The sequence below is a fragment of the Schistocerca nitens genome, chromosome 5, assembly GCF_023898315.1.
Source record: "Schistocerca nitens isolate TAMUIC-IGC-003100 chromosome 5, iqSchNite1.1, whole genome shotgun sequence".
Classification (NCBI taxonomy): Eukaryota; Metazoa; Arthropoda; class Insecta; order Orthoptera; family Acrididae; genus Schistocerca; species Schistocerca nitens.
The window spans coordinates 42,333,870-42,361,312 of NC_064618.1; the positions used below are offsets into that span (position 1 = coordinate 42,333,870).

The 27,443-nt window shown below is 56.5% G+C and overlaps 1 protein-coding gene across 1 annotated transcript in view; it reads right to left on the reverse strand.

Annotated features, from left to right (window-relative positions):
• Window positions 1-7,571: 7,571 nt before the first annotated feature.
• LOC126260268 (mucin-19-like) overlaps window positions 7,572-27,443 on the reverse strand; it is a gene marked incomplete at its 3' end in the record, with an annotated part of 90,894 nt that continues 71,022 nt past the window's right edge. The window contains exons 2-6 of the mRNA XM_049957595.1: window positions 11,483-20,225; window positions 11,205-11,250; window positions 10,526-10,554; window positions 7,927-7,978; window positions 7,572-7,591 (exon numbers count right to left, since the gene is read on the reverse strand). Coding sequence (XP_049813552.1) covers window positions 7,572-7,591; window positions 7,927-7,978; window positions 10,526-10,554; window positions 11,205-11,250; window positions 11,483-20,225 — 8,890 coding nt within the window. The remainder of the gene's footprint in view (window positions 7,592-7,926; window positions 7,979-10,525; window positions 10,555-11,204; window positions 11,251-11,482; window positions 20,226-27,443) is intronic.

A 27,443-nucleotide genomic window follows, 5' to 3' on the forward strand; every position in this document is an offset into this window, starting at 1 on the left:
ACACATATTTATAATAACTGTTTGTAATAACTGGATTTAGACACGAATCTGATTTCCCACGAAAGGTTTTACTATTCTACAAAAGTGCAATGGGTAGTTTCCAACAGCGCGGGGTAGCCGCGTGGTCTAAGGCACCCTGCCACGGTTCGTGATGGTCCCCCCTGACGGAAGTTCGAGTCCTCCCTCGGCCATGGGTGAGTGTGTGTTGTCCTTAGCGTAATTTAGTTTTAGTTACATTAAGAAGTAGTGTAAGCTTAGGGACCGATGGCCTTGGCAGTTTCGTCCCATAAGATCTTACCACAAATTTCCAAAATTTTCCGTAGTTTCCCAAAGTCCTCAGCAATACAGAAGAGCACCTAGTGATCCAACTTTCTCCCCCTGTAATTTAGTTAATGCAAAGGAGAGCGTATTTATTATTTGAACTGCAATAACAGCTTATGCTTCAGTTGTTGAACTATGTGTACCTTATCTCTTCCCTATGCGGTGAAACCTGCGGCAACCGGTCATTACAAGATGGCGGCATGTCAATGTGGAAATGTCTTACGTACGATGTGAGCCGTGCGTGGCGCGTGTTCGAGCTGTTCATTGCTTGCCATGTTGTCTTTGCGGTACTGCCGTCCCGTTTCTTATTCGATTTAGTGGCGTCACTAAGTTGCTGGCTTGCCTGCCCGTGAGTTGCATTAGCGCTTATCGGTAAGAGCAGTGTCGTACTATCTACGGAGCGACCGCTAGTATTTCTGGGTCGTCGTGTGTCGGGGGTTGAGTCGCGACTGAGGAGCAGTGAGGTCCAGACAGCCATGACTCACCTGACCGTTGCCGACACACACGAGGACAACCTTGGTTGGTCGTTCACTCGGTCGTCTTATCGGACGATGTCTATTTGGTCGCCGATTGTTTCTGGATTCTCTGTGTGTGTCTACTTGTGATTCGTCCTTGTTGTTGCACAGTCACTGGTTTTTGTATTGTTCGAATTGTTTGTGGAAGTATTCCAAGCAGCCGTGTGAAGCTTGTGTGGTTTTGACTGAGACGGTATTTTAATGCTGTTTGCATGCTGCATGTAGTGAGTCGGTTGGGACAGAGCAGTGAGGAAGTCTCTGCACTGTGATGCCAGGCCGGGACCGCTGGTGGCGTGCACACACTGTCGGATCGTGAGGCGCTAGCAGCGAGGGCGACAAAGTTCGTTGCCTACCGAACCTGGATGCTGAAGTTAAGTTCTCACCTAACCTGTTATGAAACCTCAACTATTGTGACATCTCTTCGTTCATTTGCAGCCATCTTAGTATGTTGTGATTAAATTCAGTGTTACTTGCCAGTGAAGTGCACCAGCGGTATTTTCTGCTCTGTGGCCGTTAACGCCCCAGTTACCTGCCTTGGTCATTAGCGTAGTTTTCCCGCTGTGTGCCTTTCCATGTCATGTTGATGCTGCCAGGCACGGCGTGTAGTTTGACAGCCTTTTAAGTTGTTTGGTTCATGTTTTGCTTAGTGGTTATTGTTCCCTTGTCTGTTTTTAGAGGCCAATTTCTGAAGACGTAGTGCTGTTCTTATTCTCGTCCTCGGCCGATATTTTGCATCACTGTGCCGTTGATCGGATGAGAAGGAGTTGGTTAAATTGTTTGTCGGTCCCTGGGCTATCCCTAGTTTGGGTTGTCATCCGATTATTTAACTTCAACTCTTGGCTGCCTGTCTTACCTCACCTTACGTATGAGCTGCCTTCTCAGGCTGACTCTTGGGACACTTCTGAGCACCACTTGTTCTGTTTGTTTTAAATTGTGATTTTCATTTTAGTTTAACGTATAGTGCGAGGCCTTCGGCCGCGTATTAATTCAGTTCTTTTTAAATTTTACATAAAGGCCTTCAGCTGTGTTAAATTAAAACTTTGAAGATTGATTCTATTAAAAACAAAAAACATTTTTTCCCTAAAATTTGTTCTATCTGACGTTGTTTGTAATCCAGGCCCTAAGCCGCTAGTTGTTCGATGTGCTATGTGTGGCCATCAGCCGAGCATTTACAGGAACCCCCTTTAATAAGGCCTTCAGCCATGTGTATTCTTTAAAGGAAATTTTTTTATAAGAAGTGAGGTGTTTATTTTAAATTGTTTGTCTGACTTGTTGTTCAGGCCTTCAGACGTTGTTTCAAATTTGTTTGTAGTCTTCAGCCATGCAGTTAGTTAATATTTCTTTAATTAGGCATTCAGCTGTTCTGTTGTAAGTTCAATTTCTTGGTTAGAAAAAATTCTTTATTAATGTGTTTTAATTATAGTTGTCCTTCAGATGTGTAGTGTAGGCCTTCAGCAGCTAATTGCTTTCAATTACATAGTTTATTTAAATTTTACCTTCTATTTCTAATTGATTTTGATTTCTAGGCCAGACCTTCAGCCGCTAATATCTTTCAATTACATAGTTTATTTAAATTTTACCTTCTATTTTTAATTGATTTTGATTTCTAAGCCAGGCCTTCAGCCGTTCTTGTTTTTGGTGTGGTTTTGGGCCTTCGGCCCAGAAAGCGTCTCAAGTTTTCTTTAACTAGGCCTTCAGCTGCTTTGTGTAATTGTGATATTTTAAGGCAATGTGTAAATAAGTGGTTCTTAGAAAAATAAAGTTGTGTGTTTGACTATGCAACTCGCAGTACCTGTTTACAGCCACATCCACAATCGTAACCTTATCCTGGGCGCTCTATGAGTACCTATCAACCAGGTTTCACGATGATAAATGAACGACATGCTGAACAAAATAATTCAGAGGATTGTTACAAATAATTTGTATACGGTTCTGAAAACAGTGCACACGAATCACAAATACCACACGGGTTCCGAACGTATGAAACATGAAGTGAAAGTCACGAAGAAGCCACGAAATTACATGTTTCCAAGATCTGTCTTCCAACAAGTCTATAAAGCATTCATAATGCAAGAGAGGATGACAAATCTAATTCTACTATTTCACAAAAAGTCTTGCATTCTGTACGTCTGTGTATTGATACGCGCAAGAATACCATTTCACGTTGCAATTCACTACAAGTTCTATACGTGAAATAGTTGCAAAATACTGTGCAAATATTCTGGACACTCGACAGTACATACTGTATATTAGTGACCATGGCAGGTAATTGTAAAATATTGTCGAAAAACTTCATCAATGAAGGACATTAAACCCAGAACACGAAGCAAGCGAGCAGGGTACAGGCAGCGAACGGAGAGAAAGTGTCGAGTCGAAATAACACGGCCTTGTCGCGAGACACCAGCCAACTTTCCCCACTGACTGAAAACCTTAGCGGCACTCGAAAGGTACAAGTATTGTTCGGTGGTGCCACATAAGACATAGTTCGAAAATCGAGGCTCGAGTAATCAAAGATATCTATAGGATGATCCCCATAGAACATTGAAAGATGAACTCTTAATATTAGAACACAATAATATCATGGAAATAAGCGAAAATGCAAACCGAACAGACAACTTTCATGATATTTCTGTACCTCTCGAATGGAATATAATAATGAGAAAAGAAAAACAAACCCAAAAATGTCGTATAAGCATAACCCTATCGAAAATATATGAAATGGTCCAGCTTACGAATAATATATGGTACTAAATTAACTTCCAAATCATTGTACTGGACCAAGAAGGTCTGACCACCAGACAGGATACCATTTCATATTTTGTCTTTAGTACCCGTAAAATCTGAAAAATACTATTTACAAATAACTATACCAGATAAGAAAATGAGTATTACTACTACCTATGCTGATATTTCGAAGAACTATTATAACATGGGCATCAGTCTATACACTATATTTATAGTCCAGTCCTCAACATTCGTCAGAATGAAAAGTATTGTTTTAGCCCCTTTATCAAAAGTTTTTGCTGGCACATGGAGCAGACAACTGTAATTACTTACAATTTTTAAACTGTGATTCCTCGTCGATTAGAATCCTATAAAAATCTTCGACACTAAAATTTACTCTAGTTTCATTCTCTGAACGTCGATGGGCATTATCCCATTTAAGATACTCGTATGTGATTTTCTAAAATAAATACAATTTGCAGGGATTATTAAAATCAGTGTACATGTGATTATAGGCCCTTAGTTACCCCTTAATTCTGAGAAACTAGAACGCCAACAACATATTTCACTTCCGGAGTGCATATAATGAAAGTTTTTGGTGATTCACCCTGTATGTATACCGGATGACTTTATTATGTGTAGCCGAATTCATCAAATTATATTGTCTATTCTTTACGAAAATCAATATTTACAGACCTGTTACAGCTCTTTTGCAGCTCACAAACGAGTTGTGGGAAGAATATTAAAATAGATAATCCATATCTAAAATAAGCACATTGCAAGTATGTAATAATCTATGTCTCTTCCTAAACCACGGAACTGATTTAATCCAAACTTATCGCTTACTGTCTGAAAGAATCGCTATAAGGATAAGAACCACCTACCTTTCTAAGGGGTGGTGGTAAAAAAGTAGTGTGCCACACTATGTGCTATCTTTTTTTTTTGGGGGGGGGGCTTTTACCATTTTTTATTGTGATAGTTACACTTAGGCTTCCAGGATTTGCCTTTTGCTTTCTTCCGTTGACGACCACTCCTGGTCTGCCACTTAACGGATGAAGGGACTCATGAACTTGCTGTTTAGTGCCTTTCACTCCAAACCCACCAACAAACCGAAACTGTATTCATCTAGTATTTGAGAACGACAGCACATAGTGATTTGCAAGAAACTTTATACACAATTTCAAACCATTTCGAAACATTTTCTCGATGACGACTCCCACAAGATGATGAAAGGAAAAAGTTTGTCGCTCACTATGTTTTCTCTTCATGCAGTAAACTGCCACATAAGGCATGACGTTGTCATTTATTACTTATTTACTACTAACTATATTCACGAGGTACTTTGCAGACAGTATTCATATATACCACTCGACGTATCTGCAAAACTATATCATTGTACGACGTATGCTTCAGGTGATATGATGTCATAAACACAGAGATGAGTGAAAAACTTCCACATCATGCAGGGAGTTTTAATTTATTCCTTATGTTTTAGTAACTCTATTGCTTCCCATTTCGAAGACTCTATCTACACATGCCGCCGAATGTACGTACAAACTTGTATCACTGTACGACTCATAGCTGAGCAGATACGGCGTCATAAATATACAGCTGTGTAAAAACGTAACTGTGGGCGAAATTCGCTACAGATACAGGTGAAATACGTAAAGAAATAGGAGTGAAACATGTTAAACATATGTGAAGAATAACTGAGATGTGCATGTCCAGGCAAAGCTGCGTATAAAAAATTCCTAATAAACAGCTGGATCGATTTCAACGAACTTTGGTACACATATTACTTATTGTCTCGAAAGAAATATTTTGGGATAATAACCACCAACCTCCTTTTGGGGTGGACTTGATAACGCGGAGAGAGAATGAAGAGATAGACTGACAGAGGGGGGGGGGGGAGGAGGCAGAGATGGACACAAATGCTGGGGAGAATGAGATGGACAGCGAGTGAGAAATGGAGAAATGGACGCAGAAAGGGAAGAGGAGAAAATGGACAGATAGAGAAGTAAGAGGAGGACATATGCATGAAAGAGGAGGAGGTAGACTAAGAGATGTGGGAGAAGGAGATGGACAGTGTAGTAACCAAAACCAACTGCAGGAACGCCTTGCGCTGCGGATCGGAGCCGCCAGGCGGGGAAGCCGCCGGCGGTGGAGCACGCACCACCGGGTAAACACAGGACGAGTCGGGCGACAGACCAACGACAACTAACAACAACCGACCACGACCAACTATGACCGACACAACAAGGAAGAGATAAACAACGGAGGCTTGTGGAAACCACAACACCAAACACCAACAGTAAATCCACTCAGAACCAGAGCCAGGCAAATGTCAACAACGAGCAACGACCAGAACGCAGTACCGCCGAGACAGAAACGAAATGCCGGCCGAAGTGGCCGTGCGGTTAAAGGCGCTGCATTCTGGAACCGCAAGACCGCTACAGTCGCCGGTTCGAATCCTGCCTCGGGCATGGATGTTTGTGATGTCCTTAGGTTAGTTAGGTTTAACTAGTTCTAAGTTCTAGGGGACTAATGACCTCAGCAGTTGAGTCCCATAGTGCTCAGAGCCATTTGAACCATTTGAACAGAAACGAAATCCAGAGCGAGTACCAGACTGACTGGACTAGGTTTTTTTTCTTTATTGTTATTTTGAAACCTGTTAACAGGCAGGCCTGCAGCAGCATACTACTCAGCTCTCTGGACTCAGAGAAACACAAAGATACAAATGAAGACAATTAGAGAAAAAAAGATGGTGGACATATAAACGGAGACAAACACTTTTTGAAATACAAGGTGCCGTTCACGGGCGTAGAGTCCAAGATAAAATTGTTCAGACACTTGGACACATACAGAGACGAAAATTGTCACATGTGAACGTAGGTGCACAAAACGAATAACACTGAACCACTTAAGCACAAAACGACGCCACACAGAACACGAGGCGTTGATCTCCAGCGCGGGAATGTTCACTAACCGTGTACGAGTCCAGGGACCTGCCAAGAGAGGAGGAGGGGGGTGGGAGAGGGAGAGGGGAGAGCAGATGCCATGGGCAGGGGAGATAGGGGGAAGGGAGGAAGGGGGAGGGGAAGCCTGGGGGAAGAGGGAAGGAGGGAGGGGATGGGGGAAAAGGAAAGAGAAGGGAGGAAAGAGAAGAAAGGGAGGGTGCCTAAAGGAAAGGACACAGGTAGTGGGGGGGAGGATCAAAGTTGATAGGAGGGGTAGATGGAGGGGAGGAGGACATCATCAGGGAGGGGGAGCTGGCGGAAGCCACCTTGGGAGAGGGTGAGGAGGGTGGAGAGATGGAGACCGGCTGGGACGTGGGAATACAGGCGCGGCAGCGGGCTGGGGTGGGAGAGGATGGGTGAGACAAGCGGATGAGGAGGATCGAGTTAGCGGGAGGTGTACATGATCCGTATCCTTTCAAGGAAAAGGGGGAGGTGGGGGAAGGGGATGAGATCGTACAGGATCCGCGTTGGGGAGTGGATGCGATAGGCGAGGCGGACAGCCTGGTGTTCAAGGATTTGGAGGGATTTATAAAAGGTAAGGGGGTGGGGCGGAGATCCAGGCCGGATGGGCGTAACAAAGGATAGGGCGGATGAGGGATTTATAGGTGTGGAGGATGGTGGAGGGGTCCAGACCCCACATACGGCCAGAAAAGAGCTTGAGGAGACAGAGTCGGGAGCGTGCCTTGGCTTGGATTGTCCGGAGATGGGTGAGTCCAGGAGAGGCGACGGTCGAGGGTGACGCCAAGGTACTTAAGGGTGGGAGTGAGGGCGATGGGACGGCCATAGATGGTGAGATAGAAATCAAGGAGGCGGAAGGAAGGGGTGGTTTTGCCTACAATGATCGCCTGGGTTTTGGAGGGATAGACCTTGAGCAACCACTAGTTGCACCAAGCGGTTAACCGGTCAAGATGGGATTGGAGAAGGTGTTGGGAGCGCTGCAGGGTAGGGGCAAGGGCAATGAAGGCAGTGTCATCGGCGAACTGGAGAAGGTGGATGGGGGGGTGACGGCGGCGGCATGTACGCCGTATACAAAAGGTACAGAAAGGGGGAGAGGACGGAGACCTTGGGCACACCGGCGGAGGGGAAAAAGGTGTAGGAATCTGTATTATGGATGGTGACGTAGGAAGGACGGTGGGAGAGAAAGGAGCCGATCAGACGGACGTAGTTAATGGGAAGGGCGAAGGTTTCGAGCTTGAAAAGGAGACCGGAATGCCATATGCGGTCATAAGATCGTTCGAGGTCCAGGGAGAGGAAGACTGTGGAGCGACGGGTATTAAGCTGGTCGGAAAGGAGTGAGGTGAAGGTCGTCGGAAGAGAAGGACGGCCGAAAGCCACACTGGGTAACGGGAAGGAGGCGGTGCTGGCGGAGATGCTAGTGGATGCGTCGGGTGAGGATAGATTCCAGGACCTTGCTGAAGACCGAGGTAAACCTGATGGGACGATAGGAGGAGACGGTGGAAGGCGGTTTGCCAGGTTTAAGGAACATCAGGATACGGGAGGTTTTCCACAGGTCTGGGTAGTAACTGGTGGACAGGGTGGAGAGGAAAGAGACAAGAGCTTCACGAAGGTGACGGTAGGTGACATGATCGTGACCAGGAGTGGTGTTGCGTTTTGTGCAGAGTGTAGCAATGAGATCCTGTGTAGTGATAGGGGCATTGAGTTCTGTGTGTGCAATGTTGTCCAAGTACTGGAAACCAGGTGCGAGGGGAGGGACAGAGGTGTCAGTTCGATCGCGGACATCCGGGAAGAGGGAGTAATCGAACTGGGGATCATCGGGGATGGAAAATACGTCGTAGAGGTAGGAGGCAAAGTGATTGGCCTTACTAAGGGTGTCAGGGAAGGGGTGATCATAATGGAGAAGAGGATAGTAGGGGGAGGGATTAGTTCCAGTAAGGCGATGGAAGGCTGACCAGAACTTGGACGAGTTGATAGGTAGGGTAGCATTTAAACGGGTGCATGTCTGTGCCAGTCCCTGCGTTTCTTAGCCGTGAGCAAATTACGAATGTGTTGCTGGAGTTGCCGGTGGCGTCATAGTGTGTCCGGGTCACGCGTGCAGAGGAAGGCACGGGAGAGACGGCGGGATCCACAGAGGAGGAGGACGGCCTGTGGAGGTAAGGCAGGACGGTGGGGGTGGATGGGCGACAGTAGGGACGTGGGCCTCCACGGCCTCAGACAAGGTCTGTTGGAGAAAGGAGGTGGCATGGGTTACATCGTCAGGGTGGTGGTAGGTGAAGGGGTGGCTATCGACCTTGGTGGAGAGGGTATCCTGGTAGGCATTCCAGTTGGCACGGGGTCATGGATGTACTTAGGGGGAGGGTCATTACGAGGGTCAGGGTGGGGGCGAAGACCGTCTGAAACGGTGAGGAGGACAGGGAGATGGTCGCTACCAATAGGCTCCAGGACATCCACCGTTATGCGGCCAAGGAGGTTAGGGGAGGAGAGGATAACATCAGGAGTGGAGTTGGATTCGGGACGGGTGTGCTGGAGGACAGGGATGAGGTCGCTTTGAAGGGAGGAGAGGAACCGATGCCACCGCCGTAACTGGGCGGTGGAACGACTATGGATGTTGAGGTCGGCGGCGATCACGTAGGAGGAGAAGGTACGGTCAATGTGGGAGAGGAAGTCGAAGGGAATAGGGGCGTTAAGGCGTACATAGATGGTGGCGCAGGTAACGGTAAGGCCAGGGAAGAAGAGACTGAGGATCAGGTGTTCAGTGGGGTCGGGAAGGAGAGGTTGGAGCCGAATGGGGATCTGGCGGTGGTGACCAATGGCAACTCCGCCACGGGCAATCAGGAGGGGATTATCGGAGCGGTGAAGGAGGTAGGGCGAAGTGTGGATGGTGTGGTGGGGTTGGAGGAAGGTTTCATTGAGGAGGAAGGCATCCACGCGGTGGGTGGCAAGGGTGTGCAGGAAGAGGTTCTTGTTGGTGGGAAGGGAGCGGATGTTGTTGAAAAGGATATGGTGCTGTCACACCATGACAGGGATTTAGACGTGGGTGTCAAGATGGGAGAAGGTGAAGTAGGCCTGGTTGTTGGAGTAGGTGGTGTACATTTTTAGGTGGAAAACGGAACGTGCGGTGAGGGAGATCTGTTGGAGGGTGTGGGGGCGCTGAAAAGGATGAACATTCTGAAGGACGATGGTGAGGAATCTGATGATGTCCTCAGCGGTAGGGGGTGGGCGAAGGGAATTGCCGGGAGGGGTGGGGGCGTCCAGAGGGCGGACAGGAATGGTGAGTTCAGGAGTGGTAGGAGGGGGTCGGGCCTTACATTTCTGGGAGTAAGTAGGATGAGGGAGGTTACAGGTATTGCAGGAGGGGGGGACTGGAGATTGGGGCAATGCCATAAGAAGTGGGCTTGTCTACAGTGTGGGCAGGTGGGGGCCTTGCAGCACTCTGATGTCGTGTGTGCATTATACCGCAAGGACCTCTGGCAGCGGAGAGATTGTGGAGGGGAACGGGAGGGGTGAACTTTAGAACGTTGGTTAAAAAGGAGGGCACCCTCCTTCAGGAGACGGTCTATGGAGGGGCCGTGCTCGAAAAAGACCCGCATAAGGCGGGTGGGGCCGGCAGAGTTGTGGATGCGGCGAACCGCACGCACCTCCAGATGGGGATGTGCCTGAAACTCTGCTAACACCTCCTCCATGATCGTCGGACTAAGCCGAGTGATCATGGCGGTGAGGGTTGGCGGGCGATGTGGAGGTTGGGGTTGGCCGGAGGGAGGCGGGGAAGAGGCAGGAGTGAGGGAGGCATGAGGGCCAAATCAGGTGACAGGGATGCGGGAAGGAGATCCGTGTGAAGGGTGGGGCTGGTGGAGGAGATGATAACCGAATCATGGGGAGGAGTGAGGAGGGAGATGGGGGCACCAGGAAAATGCTAGCGAAGGGAGAGGGTGAGGTTCCGGGCCTCAAGAAGAGAGGGATCAGGAAGGGAGAGGATGTAGCGGAAGGAGGAGGGGGAGGAGGGGGAGTAGGGGGCAGGGACAGACGGCGAGACATCCATGGCATCCTGGACAGGTGAAGGGGAATGAGGCGGAGCCTTTCTGCATGCAGAAGAGGCAGGGGTGGCGCTAGGGCGTTTGACGGCGGCGGAGGAGGTGTGGGGGACGGGAGCAACTGGAAGGTGGCGTGAAGGGGCGTGATGTTGTGATGGCGATGGCGACGGTGACGATGAAGACGATGATGAGGGCGAAGGGGAAAGTGGGTGCCGCAGAAACGGAAGGAGCAGAGGGATGGAGTGGTGGGAAGGGATCAGAGGAGGTGCGGGAGGAAGGAGCCGGGGATGGGGCGACAAATAGTGAGGGAGATGGGAGAGTGAGGAGTGGGGCGACAAATAGTGAGGGAGATGGGAGAGTGAGGAGTGTGGGGATGGACTGAGGGGGGGGGGGTGACTGGGCACACCACGTGATAGTGGTGGCAGCAGCGGAGGGGGAGGTATATACGATGGCAGTGGTGGTGGCTGTAGAAGAGGTGCTGGGGGTTGACATTATGATAAGGGGAAAGACACAGGACAAGACAAAGAAGCAAATGAGGGACGGGCAGGGCGACAAGAGACACAGAGTAGAAGGGGATGGAGAATGAGGAAAGACAAAGGAGACTGCGGCCGAAACCCCACTCTGCTGTCGCTGGCGGGGGGCGACCTGGCTGGCTGGCCGGTGGGGACGCCTCCGCTGCTGCTGCTGCTGCTGCTGATGGCAGCTAGGACCACTGCTGGCTGCTGGCTGCTGGCTGCTGGCTGGTGGCTGTGACCGTTCGAGGTTGCTGGCTGCTGACAGGGACCGCTGCTGGCCGCTGGCTGCTGGCTGCTGGCTGCTGGCGGGGACCGCTGCTGGCGGGGACCGCTGCTGGCCGCTGGCGAGGACCGCTGCTGGCTGCTGGCGGGGACTGCTGTTGGCGGGGACCACTGCTGGCCGGTGGCGAGGACCGCTGCTGGCTGCAGGCTGCTGGTGGGGACCGCTGCTGGCTGCAGGCTGCTGGCGGGGACCGCTGCTGGCTGCGGGCTGCTGGTGGGGACCGCTGCTGGCTGCGGGCTGCTGGCGGGGACCGCTGCTGGCTGCTGGCTGCTGGTGGGGACCGCTGCTGGCTGCGGGCTGCTGGCGAGGACCGCTGCTGGCGAGGACCGCTGCTGGCTGCAGGCTGCTGGTGGGGACCGCTGCTGGCTGCAGGCTGCTGGCGGGGACCGCTGCTGGCTGCGGGCTGCTGGTGGGGACCGCTGCTGGCTGCGGGCTGCTGGCGGGGACCGCTGCTGGCTGCGGGCTGCTGGTGGGGACCGCTGCTGGCTGCTGGCTGCTGGCGGGGACCGCTGCTGGCTGCGGGCTGCTGGTGGGGACCGCTGCTGGCTGCAGGCTGCTGGCGGGGACCGCTGCTGGCTGCGGGCTGCTGGTGGGGACCGCTGCTGGCTGCGGGCTGCTGGCGGGGACCGCTGCTGGCTGCTGGCTGCTGGTGGGGACCGCTGCTGGCTGCGGGCTGCTGGCGGGGACCGCTGCTGGCTGCAGGCTGCTGGCGGGGACCGCTGCTGGCTGCAGGCTGCTGGTGGGGACCGCTGCTGGCTGCTGGCTGCTGGTGGGGACCGCTGCTGGCTGCGGGCTGCTGGCGGGGACCGCTGCTGGCTGCGGGCTGCTGGTGGGGACCGCTGCTGGCTGCTGGCTGCTGGCGGGGACCGCTGCTGGCTGCAGGCTGCTGGTGGGGACCGCTGCTGGCTGCAGGCTGCTGGCGGGGACCGCTGCTGGCTGCGGGCTGCTGGTGGGGACCGCTGCTGGCTGCGGGCTGCTGGCGGGGACCGCTGCTGGCTGCGGGCTGCTGGTGGGGACCGCTGCTGGCTGCTGGCTGCTGGCGGGGACCGCTGCTGGCTGCTGGCTGCTGGTGGGGACCGCTGCTGGCTGCGGGCTGCTGGCGGGGACCGCTGCTGGCTGCGGGCTGCTGGCGGGGACCGCTGCTGGCTGCTGGCTGCTGGCGGGGACCGCTGCTGGCTGCAGGCTGCTGGTGGGGACCGCTGCTGGCTGCAGGCTGCTGGCGGGGACCGCTGCTGGCTGCTGCCTGCTGGCGGGGACCGCTGCTGGCTGCGGGCTGCTGGTGGGGACCGCTGCTGGCTGCGGGCTGCTGGCGGGGACCGCTGCTGGCTGCTGGCTGCTGGTGGGGACCGCTGCTGGCTGCGGGCTGCTGGCGGGGACCGCTGCTGGCTGCAGGCTGCTGGCGGGGACCGCTGCTGGCTGCAGGCTGCTGGTGGGGACCGCTGCTGGCTGCAGGCTGCTGGCGGGGACCGCTGCTGGCTGCGGGCTGCTGGTGGGGACCGCTGCTGGCTGCGGGCTGCTGGCGGGGACCGCTGCTGGCTGCGGGCTGCTGGTGGGGACCGCTGCTGGCTGCAGGCTGCTGGTGGGGACCGCTGCTGGCTGCGGGCTGCTGGCGAGGACCGCTGCTGGCGAGGACCGCTGCTGGCTGCAGGCTGCTGGTGGGGACCGCTGCTGGCTGCAGGCTGCTGGCGGGGACCGCTGCTGGCTGCGGGCTGCTGGTGGGGACCGCTGCTGGCTGCGGGCTGCTGGCGAGGACCGCTGCTGGCGAGGACCGCTGCTGGCTGCGGGCTGCTGGCGGGGACCGCTGCTGGCTGCAGGCTGCTGGCGGGGACCGCTGCTGGCTGCGGGCTGCTGGTGGGGACCGCTGCTGGCTGCAGGCTGCTGGCGGGGACCGCTGCTGGCTGCGGGCTGCTGGTGGGGACCGCTGCTGGCTGCGGGCTGCTGGCGAGGACCGCTGCTGGCGAGGACCGCTGCTGGCTGCAGGCTGCTGGTGGGGACCGCTGCTGGCTGCAGGCTGCTGGCGGGGACCGCTGCTGGCTGCGGGCTGCTGGTGGGGACCGCTGCTGGCTGCGGGCTGCTGGCGAGGACCGCTGCTGGCGAGGACCGCTGCTGGCTGCGGGCTGCTGGCGGGGACCGCTGCTGGCTGCAGGCTGCTGGCGGGGACCGCTGCTGGCTGCAGGCTGCTGGTGGGGACCGCTGCTGGCTGCAGGCTGCTGGCGGGGACCGCTGCTGGCTGCGGGCTGCTGGTGGGGACCGCTGCTGGCTGCGGGCTGCTGGCGAGGACCGCTGCTGGCGAGGACCGCTGCTGGCTGCAGGCTGCTGGTGGGGACCGCTGCTGGCTGCAGGCTGCTGGCGGGGACCGCTGCTGGCTGCGGGCTGCTGGTGGGGACCGCTGCTGGCTGCGGGCTGCTGGCGAGGACCGCTGCTGGCGAGGACCGCTGCTGGCTGCGGGCTGCTGGCGGGGACCGCTGCTGGCTGCAGGCTGCTGGCGGGGACCGCTGCTGGCTGCGGGCTGCTGGTGGGGACCGCTGCTGGCTGCAGGCTGCTGGCGGGGACCGCTGCTGGCTGCGGGCTGCTGGTGGGGACCGCTGCTGGCTGCGGGCTGCTGGCGAGGACCGCTGCTGGCGAGGACCGCTGCTGGCTGCAGGCTGCTGGTGGGGACCGCTGCTGGCTGCAGGCTGCTGGCGGGGACCGCTGCTGGCTGCGGGCTGCTGGTGGGGACCGCTGCTGGCTGCGGGCTGCTGGCGAGGACCGCTGCTGGCGAGGACCGCTGCTGGCTGCGGGCTGCTGGCGGGGACCGCTGCTGGCTGCAGGCTGCTGGCGGGGACCGCTGCTGGCTGCAGGCTGCTGGTGGGGACCGCTGCTGGCTGCAGGCTGCTGGCGGGGACCGCTGCTGGCTGCGGGCTGCTGGTGGGGACCGCTGCTGGCTGCGGGCTGCTGGCGAGGACCGCTGCTGGCGAGGACCGCTGCTGGCTGCAGGCTGCTGGTGGGGACCGCTGCTGGCTGCAGGCTGCTGGCGGGGACCGCTGCTGGCTGCGGGCTGCTGGCGAGGACCGCTGCTGGCGAGGACCGCTGCTGGCTGCAGGCTGCTGGTGGGGACCGCTGCTGGCTGCAGGCTGCTGGCGGGGACCGCTGCTGGCTGCGGGCTGCTGGTGGGGACCGCTGCTGGCTGCAGGCTGCTGGCGGGGACCGCTGCTGGCTGCGGGCTTCTGGTGGGGACCGCTGCTGGCTGCGGGCTGCTGGCGAGGACCGCTGCTGGCGAGGACCGCTGCTGGCTGCAGGCTGCTGGTGGGGACCGCTGCTGGCTGCAGGCTGCTGGCGGGGACCGCTGCTGGCTGCGGGCTGCTGGTGGGGACCGCTGCTGGCTGCGGGCTGCTGGCGAGGACCGCTGCTGGCGAGGACCGCTGCTGGCTGCAGGCTGCTGGTGGGGACCGCTGCTGGCTGCAGGCTGCTGGCGGGGACCGCTGCTGGCTGCGGGCTGCTGGTGGGGACCGCTGCTGGCTGCGGGCTGCTGGCGAGGACCGCTGCTGGCGAGGACCGCTGCTGGCTGCAGGCTGCTGGTGGGGACCGCTGCTGGCTGCAGGCTGCTGGCGGGGACCGCTGCTGGCTGCAGGCTGCTGGCGAGGACCGCTGCTGGCTGCGGGCTGCTGGCGGGGACCGCTGCTGGCTGCAGGCTGCTGGCGGGGACCGCTGCTGGCTGCTGGCTGCTGGTGGGGACCGCTGCTGGCTGCGGGCTGCTGGCGGGGACCGCTGCTGGCTGCAGGCTGCTGGCGGGGACCGCTGCTGGCTGCAGGCTGCTGGTGGGGACCGCTGCTGGCTGCAGGCTGCTGGCGGGGACCGCTGCTGGCTGCGGGCTGCTGGTGGGGACCGCTGCTGGCTGCGGGCTGCTGGCGGGGACCGCTGCTGGCTGCGGGCTGCTGGTGGGGACCGCTGCTGGCTGCAGGCTGCTGGTGGGGACCGCTGCTGGCTGCGGGCTGCTGGCGAGGACCGCTGCTGGCGAGGACCGCTGCTGGCTGCAGGCTGCTGGTGGGGACCGCTGCTGGCTGCAGGCTGCTGGCGGGGACCGCTGCTGGCTGCGGGCTGCTGGTGGGGACCGCTGCTGGCTGCGGGCTGCTGGCGAGGACCGCTGCTGGCGAGGACCGCTGCTGGCTGCGGGCTGCTGGCGGGGACCGCTGCTGGCTGCAGGCTGCTGGCGGGGACCGCTGCTGGCTGCAGGCTGCTGGTGGGGACCGCTGCTGGCTGCAGGCTGCTGGCGGGGACCGCTGCTGGCTGCGGGCTGCTGGTGGGGACCGCTGCTGGCTGCGGGCTGCTGGCGAGGACCACTGCTGGCGAGGACCGCTGCTGGCTGCAGGCTGCTGGTGGGGACCGCTGCTGGCTGCAGGCTGCTGGCGGGGACCGCTGCTGGCTGCGGGCTGCTGGCGAGGACCGCTGCTGGCGAGGACCGCTGCTGGCTGCAGGCTGCTGGTGGGGACCGCTGCTGGCTGCAGGCTGCTGGCGGGGACCGCTGCTGGCTGCGGGCTGCTGGTGGGGACCGCTGCTGGCTGCAGGCTGCTGGCGGGGACCGCTGCTGGCAGCGGGCTGCTGGTGGGGACCGCTGCTGGCTGCGGGCTGCTGGCGAGGACCGCTGCTGGCGAGGACCGCTGCTGGCTGCAGGCTGCTGGTGGGGACCGCTGCTGGCTGCGGGCTGCTGGCGGGGACCGCTGCTGGCTGCGGGCTGCTGGCGGGGACCGCTGCTGGCTGCAGGCTGCTGGCGGGGACCGCTGCTGGCTGCGGGCTGCTGGTGGGGACCGCTGCTGGCTGCAGGCTGCTGGCGGGGACCGCTGCTGGCAGCGGGCTGCTGGTGGGGACCGCTGCTGGCTGCGGGCTGCTGGCGAGGACCGCTGCTGGCGAGGACCGCTGCTGGCTGCAGGCTGCTGGTGGGGACCGCTGCTGGCTGCAGGCTGCTGGCGAGGACCGCTACTGGCTGCGGGCTGCTGGCGGGGACCGCTGCTGGCTGCAGGCTGCTGGCGGGGACCGCTGCTGGCTGCAGGCTGCTGGTGGGGACCGCTGCTGGCTGCAGGCTGCTGGCGGGGACCGCTGCTGGCTGCGGGCTGCTGGTGGGGACCGCTGCTGGCTGCGGGCTGCTGGCGAGGACCGCTGCTGGCGAGGACCGCTGCTGGCTGCAGGCTGCTGGTGGGGACCGCTGCTGGCTGCAGGCTGCTGGCGGGGACCGCTGCTGGCTGCGGGCTGCTGGTGGGGACCGCTGCTGGCTGCGGGCTGCTGGCGAGGACCGCTGCTGGCGAGGACCGCTGCTGGCTGCAGGCTGCTGGTGGGGACCGCTGCTGGCTGCAGGCTGCTGGCGGGGACCGCTGCTGGCTGCGGGCTGCTGGTGGGGACCGCTGCTGGCTGCGGGCTGCTGGCGAGGACCGCTGCTGGCGAGGACCGCTGCTGGCTGCAGGCTGCTGGTGGGGACCGCTGCTGGCTGCAGGCTGCTGGCGGGGACCGCTGCTGGCTGCGGGCTGCTGGTGGGGACCGCTGCTGGCTGCGGGCTGCTGGCGAGGACCGCTGCTGGCGAGGACCGCTGCTGGCTGCGGGCTGCTGGTGGGGACCGCTGCTGGCTGCAGGCTGCTGGCGGGGTCCGCTGCTGGCTGCGGGCTGCTGGTGGGGACCGCTGCTGGCTGCGGGCTGCTGGCGAGGACCGCTGCTGGCGAGGACCGCTGCTGGCTGCAGGCTGCTGGTGGGGACTGCTGCTGGCTGAAGGCTGCTGGCGGGGACCGCTGCTGGCTGCGGGCTGCTGGTGGGGACCGCTGCTGGCTGCGGGCTGCTGGCGAGGACCGCTGCTGGCGTGGACCGCTGCTGGCTGCAGGCTGCTGGTGGGGACCGCTGCTGGCTGCAGGCTGCTGGCGGGGACCGCTGCTGGCTGCGGGCTGCTGGTGGGGACCGCTGCTGGCTGCGGGCTGCTGGTGAGGACCGCTGCTGGCGAGGACCGCTGCTGGCTGCAGGCTGCTGGTGGGGACCGCTGCTGGCTGCAGGCTGCTGGCGGGGACCGCTGCTGGCTGCGGGCTGCTGGTGGGGACCGCTGCTGGCTGCGGGCTGCTGGCGAGGACCGCTGCTGGCGAGGACCGCTGCTGGCTGCAGGCTGCTGGTGGGGACCGCTGCTGGCTGCAGGCTGCTGGCGGGGACCGCTGCTGGCTGCGGGCTGCTGGTGGGGACCGCTGCTGGCTGCGGGCTGCTGGCGAGGACCGCTGCTGGCGAGGACCGCTGCTGGCTGCAGGCTGCTGGTGGGGACCGCTGCTGGCTGCAGGCTGCTGGCGGGGACCGCTGCTGGCTGCGGGCTGCTGGTGGGGACCGCTGCTGGCTGCGGGCTGCTGGCGAGGACCGCTGCTGGCGAGGACCGCTGCTGGCTGCAGGCTGCTGGTGGGGACCGCTGCTGGCTGCAGGCTGCTGGCGGGGACCGCTGCTGGCTGCGGGCTGCTGGTGGGGACCGCTGCTGGCTGCGGGCTGCTGGCGAGGACCGCTGCTGGCGAGGACCGCTGCTGGCTGCAGGCTGCTGGTGGGGACCGCTGCTGGCTGCAGGCTGCTGGCGGGGACCGCTGCTGGCTGCGGGCTGCTGGTGGGGACCGCTGCTGGCTGCGGGCTGCTGGCGAGGACCGCTGCTGGCGAGGACCGCTGCTGGCTGCAGGCTGCTGGTGGGGACCGCTGCTGGCTGCAGGCTGCTGGCGGGGACCGCTGCTGGCTGCGGGCTGCTGGTGGGGACCGCTGCTGGCTGCGGGCTGCTGGCGAGGACCGCTGCTGGCGAGGACCGCTGCTGGCTGCGGGCTGCTGGCGGGGACCGCTGCTGGCTGCAGGCTGCTGGCGGGGACCGCTGCTGGCTGCAGGCTGCTGGTGGGGACCGCTGCTGGCTGCAGGCTGCTGGCGGGGACCGCTGCTGGCTGCGGGCTGCTGGTGGGGACCGCTGCTGGCTGCTGGCTGCTGGCGGGGACCGCTGCTGGCTGCGGGCTGCTGGTGGGGACCGCTGCTGGCTGCGGGCTGCTGGTGGGGACCGCTGCTGGCTGCAGGCTGCTGGCGGGGACCGCTGCTGGCTGCGGGCTGCTGGTGGGGACCGCTGCTGGCTGCGGGCTGCTGGCGAGGACCGCTGCTGGCTGCTGGCTGCTGGCGGGGACCGCTGCTGGCTGCGGGCTGCTGGTGGGGACCGCTGCTGGCTGCGGGCTGCTGGCGAGGACCGCTGCTGGCTGCGGGCTGCTGGTGGGGACCGCTGCTGGCTGCAGGCTGCTGGTGGGGACCGCTGCTGGCTGCGGGCTGCTGGTGGGGACCGCTGCTGGCTGCGGGCTGCTGGTGGGGACCGCTGCTGGCTGCTGGCTGCTGGCGGGGACCGCTGCTGGCTGCGGGCTGCTGGTGGGGACCGCTGCTGGCTGCGGGCTGCTGGTGGGGACCGCTGCTGGCTGCAGGCTGCTGGCGGGGACCGCTGCTGGCTGCGGGCTGCTGGTGGGGACCGCTGCTGGCTGCAGGCTGCTGGTGGGGACCGCTGCTGGCTGCAGGCTGCTGGTGGGGACCGCTGCTGGCTGCAGGCTGCTGGCGGGGACCGCTGCTGGCTGCGGGCTGCTGGTGGGGACCGCTGCTGGCTGCTGGCTGCTGGCGGGGACCGCTGCTGGCTGCGGGCTGCTGGTGGGGACCGCTGCTGGCTGCGGGCTGCTGGTGGGGACCGCTGCTGGCTGCAGGCTGCTGGCGGGGACCGCTGCTGGCTGCGGGCTGCTGGTGGGGACCGCTGCTGGCTGCGGGCTGCTGGCGAGGACCGCTGCTGGCGAGGACCGCTGCTGGCTGCAGGCTGCTGGTGGGGACCGCTGCTGGCGGGGACCGCTGCTGGCCGCTGGCGAGGACCGCTGCTGGCTGCTGGCGGGGACTGCTGTTGGCGGGGACCACTGCTGGCCGGTGGCGAGGACCGCTGCTGGCTGCAGGCTGCTGGCGGGGACCGCTGCTGGCTGCAGGCTGCTGGCGGGGACCGCTGCTGGCTGCAGGCTGCTGGTGGGGACCGCTGCTGGCTGCAGGCTGCTGGCGGGGACCGCTGCTGGCTGCGGGCTGCTGGTGGGGACCGCTGCTGGCTGCGGGCTGCTGGCGAGGACCGCTGCTGGCGAGGACCGCTGCTGGCTGCAGGCTGCTGGTGGGGACCGCTGCTGGCTGCAGGCTGCTGGCGGGGACCGCTGCTGGCTGCGGGCTGCTGGTGGGGACCGCTGCTGGCTGCGGGCTGCTGGCGAGGACCGCTGCTGGCGAGGACCGCTGCTGGCTGCAGGCTGCTGGTGGGGACCGCTGCTGGCTGCAGGCTGCTGGCGGGGACCGCTGCTGGCTGCGGGCTGCTGGTGGGGACCGCTGCTGGCTGCGGGCTGCTGGCGAGGACCGCTGCTGGCGAGGACCGCTGCTGGCTGCGGGCTGCTGGCGGGGACCGCTGCTGGCTGCAGGCTGCTGGCGGGGACCGCTGCTGGCTGCAGGCTGCTGGTGGGGACCGCTGCTGGCTGCAGGCTGCTGGCGGGGACCGCTGCTGGCTGCGGGCTGCTGGTGGGGACCGCTGCTGGCTGCTGGCTGCTGGCGGGGACCGCTGCTGGCGGGGACCGCTGCTGGCCGCTGGCGAGGACCGCTGCTGGCTGCTGGCGGGGACTGCTGTTGGCGGGGACCACTGCTGGCCGGTGGCGAGGACCGCTGCTGGCTGCAGGCTGCTGGTGGGGACCGCTGCTGGCTGCGGGCTGCTGGCGGGGACCGCTGCTGGCTGCAGGCTGCTGGTGGGGACCGCTGCTGGCTGCAGGCTGCTGGTGGGGACCGCTGCTGGCTGCAGGCTGCTGGCGGGGACCGCTGCTGGCTGCGGGCTGCTGGTGGGGACCGCTGCTGGCTGCGGGCTGCTGGCGGGGACCGCTGCTGGCTGCGGGCTGCTGGTGGGGACCGCTGCTGGCTGCGGGCTGCTGGCGAGGACCGCTGCTGGCGAGGACCGCTGCTGGCTGCAGGCTGCTGGTGGGGACCGCTGCTGGCTGCAGGCTGCTGGCGGGGACCGCTGCTGGCTGCGGGCTGCTGGTGGGGACCGCTGCTGGCTGCGGGCTGCTGGCGAGGACCGCTGCTGGCGAGGACCGCTGCTGGCTGCTGGCTGCTGGTGAGGACCGCTGCTGGCTGGACTGCTGCACGTTGACGGGCTGGCTGGCACCTGCAACACCTATCGCTTCGATTGGTACCGTAATAGCACAATCGGAGGGCGGTATTCAAACGAATTACCGCCGGAGATCCGACTGGACTAGGGCATAGCGGGTCCCTATATACGAAACGGGAGGGAGCGGCTATTCGCCGCTGTCAGCACGTGGCGTAGCGGTGGCGCCCTCGCTGCGCGAGAGCCGCTGCGGAGGCGGAGCCCTCTATGGGCGCGTGGTCGACTTCCGCGGCGGAAGGTACTAGAGACAGGAAGTCGACAGGTGAAGGCAAGTGGGCAGGGTGGGAGAAAGTTGATTGAGACAGGAGAAAGAGTAGATAGACAGAGAGGGGAAAGAGGAAATAGACAGAATGAGGAGGAGATGTAGTAAAAAAACTTGGGCAGAAGGAGATGGACAGAGGGGAAGGAAGAAATGAGAGAGAGGGGAACGAGTAGATGGTGATATAAAAGGAGCAGTTGGTGATGGGCTTAGAGGACGAAGGAGCAAATTTACTGAGAGAGTGAGGAACAGTAGGTGGACACAGCAGGGGCAGCAGTAGATGGAGTGAGAGTGGACCATGGAGAAGACGGACAGAGAGTAAGAAGAAGAAGATAATGATGGACTAAGCTTATACCCCGGCCATGCCAGGTACTGAGTCACACTGTAAAGATGTCGTACACTCTGGAAAAACCATGATTTATCCATTCGCTGGAAACGCCGGTTGACGGATGCATTCGAATGAATGTGGAGCAGTCCTTCTTGTATGTATACGTTTCGCGTGTAGCTATCTGTTCCAACATCCACGCTAGGTCTTCGGGCACAGGTGCTGTCCGAAGCTCGTTCATATATATATATATATATATATATATATATATATATATATATATATATATATATATATATGAATGCGTGGTGTCTGTTCTCTCGGACATGTCCGAAAGAACAGACACTCCGCAGAATCCCGATACAGCTGACAGCGGTGATCCCCTTCATTTACTTTCCTTTCTTCCCTTCTTCGCCTTCGATTAAGGAGATTTAAAAAAATATATTTTTTTGTGTGACAAAGATATCACACGTGTGCCTTCCTCTGTTAGCGGTTCGTGACAGGTTTTAATGCTAGTGATATTCAAAAACGGCGTTCAGGCTGCCGTGTAATGAGTATGGTTTTTGCAGATGTTGCTGAAAATGTCGTCCGTTTACACTACTGCACAACGAGCATCTGCGTGCTAATAATTGCCTAACACACTTAAAATACTCAGTTTCAACCAAAGCGGTTACCATCTGTATTGGTGATTCTACCGGTGTGTCGTACACCGAACGTTCCATCTCCCCTCTCCAAAAAAAGATCCATAGGACTTCAGCAATTGAAACAGTACTGATCACACGGTAGTTTGATCCGTCTCTGGACTTCAAGGACTGCTAGCATCACCTCTCACATTTTTTTCACATAAAAATGTGTTTCATTTCATTTACTATGAACGCTCTAAAATTCTGTACTCTTTTACATCCGGCATATATACACACGTACTGTACCAACGATTTACGACTGATATCATGAACGCCTTATCACAGGTTACTCGAGGATACAAATCGCATATACACAGTCGAGAACAAGCACGTTAATATATAAGTTTTGCACAGTTTATGTGAAGGTAGGCTTTAGCACGTTTCGACATCGATACCCGTACACGTTCAGAAATTCCAGGGTTGTTTCGAATACGTTGACAGCCATCCACAATAAGTTCTCAGAGTTCATCAATAGAAAACCCCCGCCCCCCACCACCCCAAAAAAATTCCTATGGCTTCCACTCGTGGGACCTGGGAAGCCATGGTACTGGCTTGCCACGACCGAATGTTATTTTGGACAAGATTGATGGTTGTAGTTCGTTGCTTCAAGGCCACTCTTCGCTTCACACCAATGGAACTAACGTGTTCCGCTGATCGGTAGTGACGTACCAGCCAGCCTCCCTGCCAACAACAAAGGTGCAACATGAACGTAGCCTCAAATATTAACAGTGATGTAACTAGACATGACTGCACTTACTCATAGTTGTATCTAGGAAAACAGTGGTTTCCGGATATATGTTTATCGCAAGTATTTGCTTCTTTCATTGCCCTCTACCTGGCACTTCAGTTTGCCCTCATGACAGTCAAACACCCAGTGTATTTTCTACGGCACTGCAGTGCCTGTGTTATTCTGAATTACGGTTCAAAACTACTTTGGAGGGAACAGGCACTACGGCGACAACAGGCGTTACTCAATACATGAAATATATTCGCAATTGGGTATGTGGACAACCACATCCTCCGACACCGGGCAACCGACTTTCAAGTAAAATGTTTCATGTGCACGGGAATACATATAACAGGTATACGACTACGGGTCGACGACGTATGGAAGTCAGGGTCTTGCCGGCAATCGTGAACGGATAGCCAAATGGTAAGCGGGGAATCCGGCTTCGAATCCCAGTCTGTAAATTTTCATTGTCGTCATTCAATTCTAAAACTGACGATTGTCCATATTCGCAACTGCGAATAAATTTAATGTACAGTGTATTTTCTGTGAGTATTCATGTGTGTGTGTGTGTGTGTGTGTGTGTGTGTGTGTCAAAGAGAGAGAGAGAGAGAGAGAGAGAGAGAGAGAGGGAGAGAGAGGGAATCAGCATGGGAAATAAGCAGCCGATGCAAATGCACTATAGAGGCTGAAGGTAATGTTCACGCATACGTAGCCCCGTCACAGAGGTAACGCTACATTTTACTCCCCCTGCAGCTAGATGAGGATTTTAAAAATATCTCTGCAGGCGACTACTTGTGGGCTTTATCGTATGCGTAAAACTGCGAGACGACCTTCAAATGGCAGCCGTATATTAAAGGAAACGATGCATTATGCGAAGGTCGGTGGCATTTCCTCCCTCCAAAGCAGTGTCGCGATGTTGCAACTTGCGCGGTTCAACCCTAGGTTACTAGCGCTCCTGCGGGGAATGTATAACTAACAAGGGAACCTCCCCATCGCACCCCCCTCAGATTTAGTTATAAGTTGGCACAGGGATAGGCCTTGAAAAACTGAACACAGATCAATCGAGAAAACAGGAAGAAGTTGTGTGGAACTATGAAAAAAATAAGTAACATATACAAACTGAGTAGTCCATGTGCAAGATAGGCAACATAAAGGAGAGTGTGAGCTGACGAGCGACGTGGTCCCGTGATTAGCGTGAGCAGCGGCGGAACGAGAGGTCCTTGGTTCAAATCTTCGCTTGGGTGAACGTTTTAATTTTTAATTTTCAGATAATTATCAAAGTTCAGGCACTCACACATAATCAACTTCCCTCTCCAAAATTCCAGGACATGTTCAGATTTGCTTGGACATATACAGAATTTGACGGTCTACGCACGGAAACATTTGAAAACGTAAAAAACATTTGTTTTGACAGAGCATAGGGAAAACTGTGCGACTCTGAAACTGTTGCATTCATTTGATGCAGTTTATGTGACAAACTCTTATGTTTTCATCACTTTTTTTGGAGTGATTATCACATCCACAAGAAAACCTAAATCGGGCAAGGTAGAAGAATCTTTTTACCCATTCGCCAAGTGTGCAAGTTAGGTGGGTCGACAACATATTCCTGTCATGTGACGCACATGCCGTCACCAGTGTCGTAAAGAATATATCAGACGTGTTTTCCTGTGGTGGAATCGGTTGACCTACGACCTTGCGATCAAATGTTCTCGGTTCCTATTGGAGAGGTACGTCCTTTCGTCTACTAATCGCACGGTTTTGCGGTGCGGTCGCAAAACACAGACACTAAACTTATTACAGTGAACACAGACGTCAATGAATGAACGGACAGATCGTAACTTTGCGAAAATAAAGAAAGTAAAATTTTCACTCGAGGGAGGACTCGAACCAAGGACCTTTCGCTTCGCACTTGCTGACTCTAACCACGAGACCACGGCGCTCATCAGCTATTATTGTCCTTTATGTTGCTTATCTTGCACATGGACTACTCAGTTTGTATATTTTGCTTATTTTTTCATAGTTCCACACAACTTCTTCCTGTTTTCTCGATTGATCTGTGTTCAGTTTTTCAAGACCTATCCAGTGTGTCAATTTATAACCAAATCTGAGGGGGGTGCGATGGGGAGGTTTCCTTCTAAGTAAAAATTTTCGCAGTTGGCTGAGTCAGTATTGCTTCTGAAGACGTACAAACATAACAATTTACAGTGAAGCATCTCTCGGCCCACCAATGAGTTTTACAACTACATGTTTTCTGAGCACTCGTCAGTCGTTAATAAGGTGACCATATTTCTGGGAGACTAACCTGGCGCCAGTTTTGTAATTGCTCAGCGCACAGAATCTAGTAATGTTCTGTGGCATTATTAAAGCTTAAAACGAAATGAATAGGACGCACCAAATAATAATACAACAAACATAATCCAAAACGGAGGTACATTCATAGCTACTGTGTAATTATAGTAAACAGGACATAACGCTTATTTAGCTAATTAAACATAGTTTTTAAAACTCAGTTGCTCATGGCCCCATACTTCTGCGATGAATGAATTTGATTCAGCAGATATTTGCTTTTTTAAAGACCTCTTGTAAGTTAAAGAGGTCTTAGTATTCCGAACAAGTGTATGTCAGATTAACTTTCTTCATTAGTATACCTTTCAAAGTCTCTACTCTCATTTGAGTTTTCTCGTATTTCCGTGTCTTAGTCATGAAGGAAAAAATACACTCGACTGCTCTGTTTGTACGGTGAAGACATAACATATTCCATAATCTTAGAAATATTATCATAGCATACTTGTTTGGATGTGAAGTGCTGCGATATTTGTACTCGACTGATGTGTGATAGTTTTTTCTATGATCCATTTCTCTATTTTCTAAAGTGTGACAAACTGCTGCATATAGTACAGACACTTTTGCAATCCTAGGAACATAAAAGGTTACATGTTGAAATCTTACATGACCGAGAAATTGATTTGATTTATAACTACGGTAAAATTTAGGGGTCCTGCCAGAACCCAATGTAGAAGAGAGGACTGGACTCCAAATATCGGATCTGTTCCGGCCAAATCGAGTCATCTGGTTACCTTAATTAATGTAGACTTTCCACACGTGGCTGGTCGCTAACTCCCGCTCAGAGGAACCCAGGTTTTGGGCTAAATTCTACTGCCGTGTTTCGGAAGAACATTGGACGATAATTGGCACGTAGGTAATGTCGCCCAAGACTGCAGAATTCATGAAAACTGAAGTTCTACTCGAATCCCACGGCACTATTTTGTTACTGTAGCCAGTTTATTGGGCGCTTCGGCGTATGTGAAACGAAAATTTTTGAAGTAAATACGATTATGCAGATTTCCAAAGATTGTTCTTTATTGATGTTCATTACTTATACAACACATGATTAATTTCGCGCCAAACGCTTCATCAGATTGGTATGGGAAACTAATCACATCTGTGTCGATGCAATAAAATACTTTTAAGCATGGGTAGCAGAAAACTGCTGACATTCTGCCATAGCACTTTACGACATAAAACTAAGTGTCAGTTTTTGTTTTGGTTCAGAATACGTAGAAAACCTATACTAACTGAGGAGCATAAGCACCAACATGTGATTTTACCCACACGGTAAATTGACATTGCAAGATATTGGTTGTGTCCGACTATAAATGCATGTACGTATTTTTTGAAACAATATAGCCCTGACTGGTTTCCCCGATACATTTACTGAAGAACTGCATTTTCCGAAAAATGGTTCAAATGGGTCAGAGCACTAAGGGATTTAGCTTCAGAGATCATCATTCCCCTAGATCTTAGAACTACTTAAATCTTGCTAACCTAAGGACATCACACACATCCATTCCCGAAGCAGGATTCGAAACTGCGAATGTAGCGCCTAGAACCGCTCGGCCACGCATTTTCCGAAATCGATCATGTACGTTACATGGAAGTCTATAATACTTTCGATTATATATACGAGTATACTATCCTACTGTCTGCAGCTTTGGTTGTGTGTGTATGTGTGTGTGTGTGTGTGTGTGTGTGTGTGTGTGTGTGTGTGTGTGTGTTCGATACACATACTATGCATAGCCACCACTCTCCTCTCTCTGTGTTCATTTATTCCAGTTCATCTCTCTGCGCGCTTCATCCTCTCACCGCCATCTGTCCACTGCCTTAATCGAATTCTCTCTGTCTCTTCATCTCCCCTTGTCTTTGCCCATCTCCACTCTCTTCAACCGTATCTTCTCTACTCCTTTGCCCATATTCACCTTCTCTCGGTCTATCTACCCTTCCTCCTCTTCCTGTACATCTCCTCCTCCTCTTCCTCCTCCTCATCCTTCCTCTCCCCCACCCCCCCTGTCACTGTACTTCTCCTTCTCCCCAGTCTCTCTGTCAACCTCCACCTACTTCTTCCCCCCTTTTCTCTGTCCCTCTTGGACCCATCTCTCTTTACATCTCCTCCTGCCCCATTGTCCCTATCCATCTCCACCTTACACCCTTCATATGAACCTCCTCCACCCCACCTCTCTCTGTTCAACCCCTTTTGCCCCCTCTTTCTGTCCATCCACTAAGGTCCCCTTCTCCCAATCTATCGCTTGCTGTCGCCATCTTCCTTTTGACTATGTCAGGGGCTTGGCAACACTAATTTGCCCTAACATATTGATGTTTCTCAAAAAGGGTTTGATAAGGTAGGCTAACAGTATTCCAGCACAACATGGCTGTTGTAGAGGGCACCCTACAAGTTGGGGATTGCAAAACGTTTTCTTACCTCTGACATGTAGGCTGCCCTGCAAATCAGGTCTATAAGGCAGCCTGATACACCTCCCACACAGCATACGGGTTGCGTAGGGCAGCCTTTATAGCAGGGACTTTTGCAGATATTGCCTCCCCTTCAGGAGGTTATGAACACCACAGTGGTGATAGCTGTGAACTTA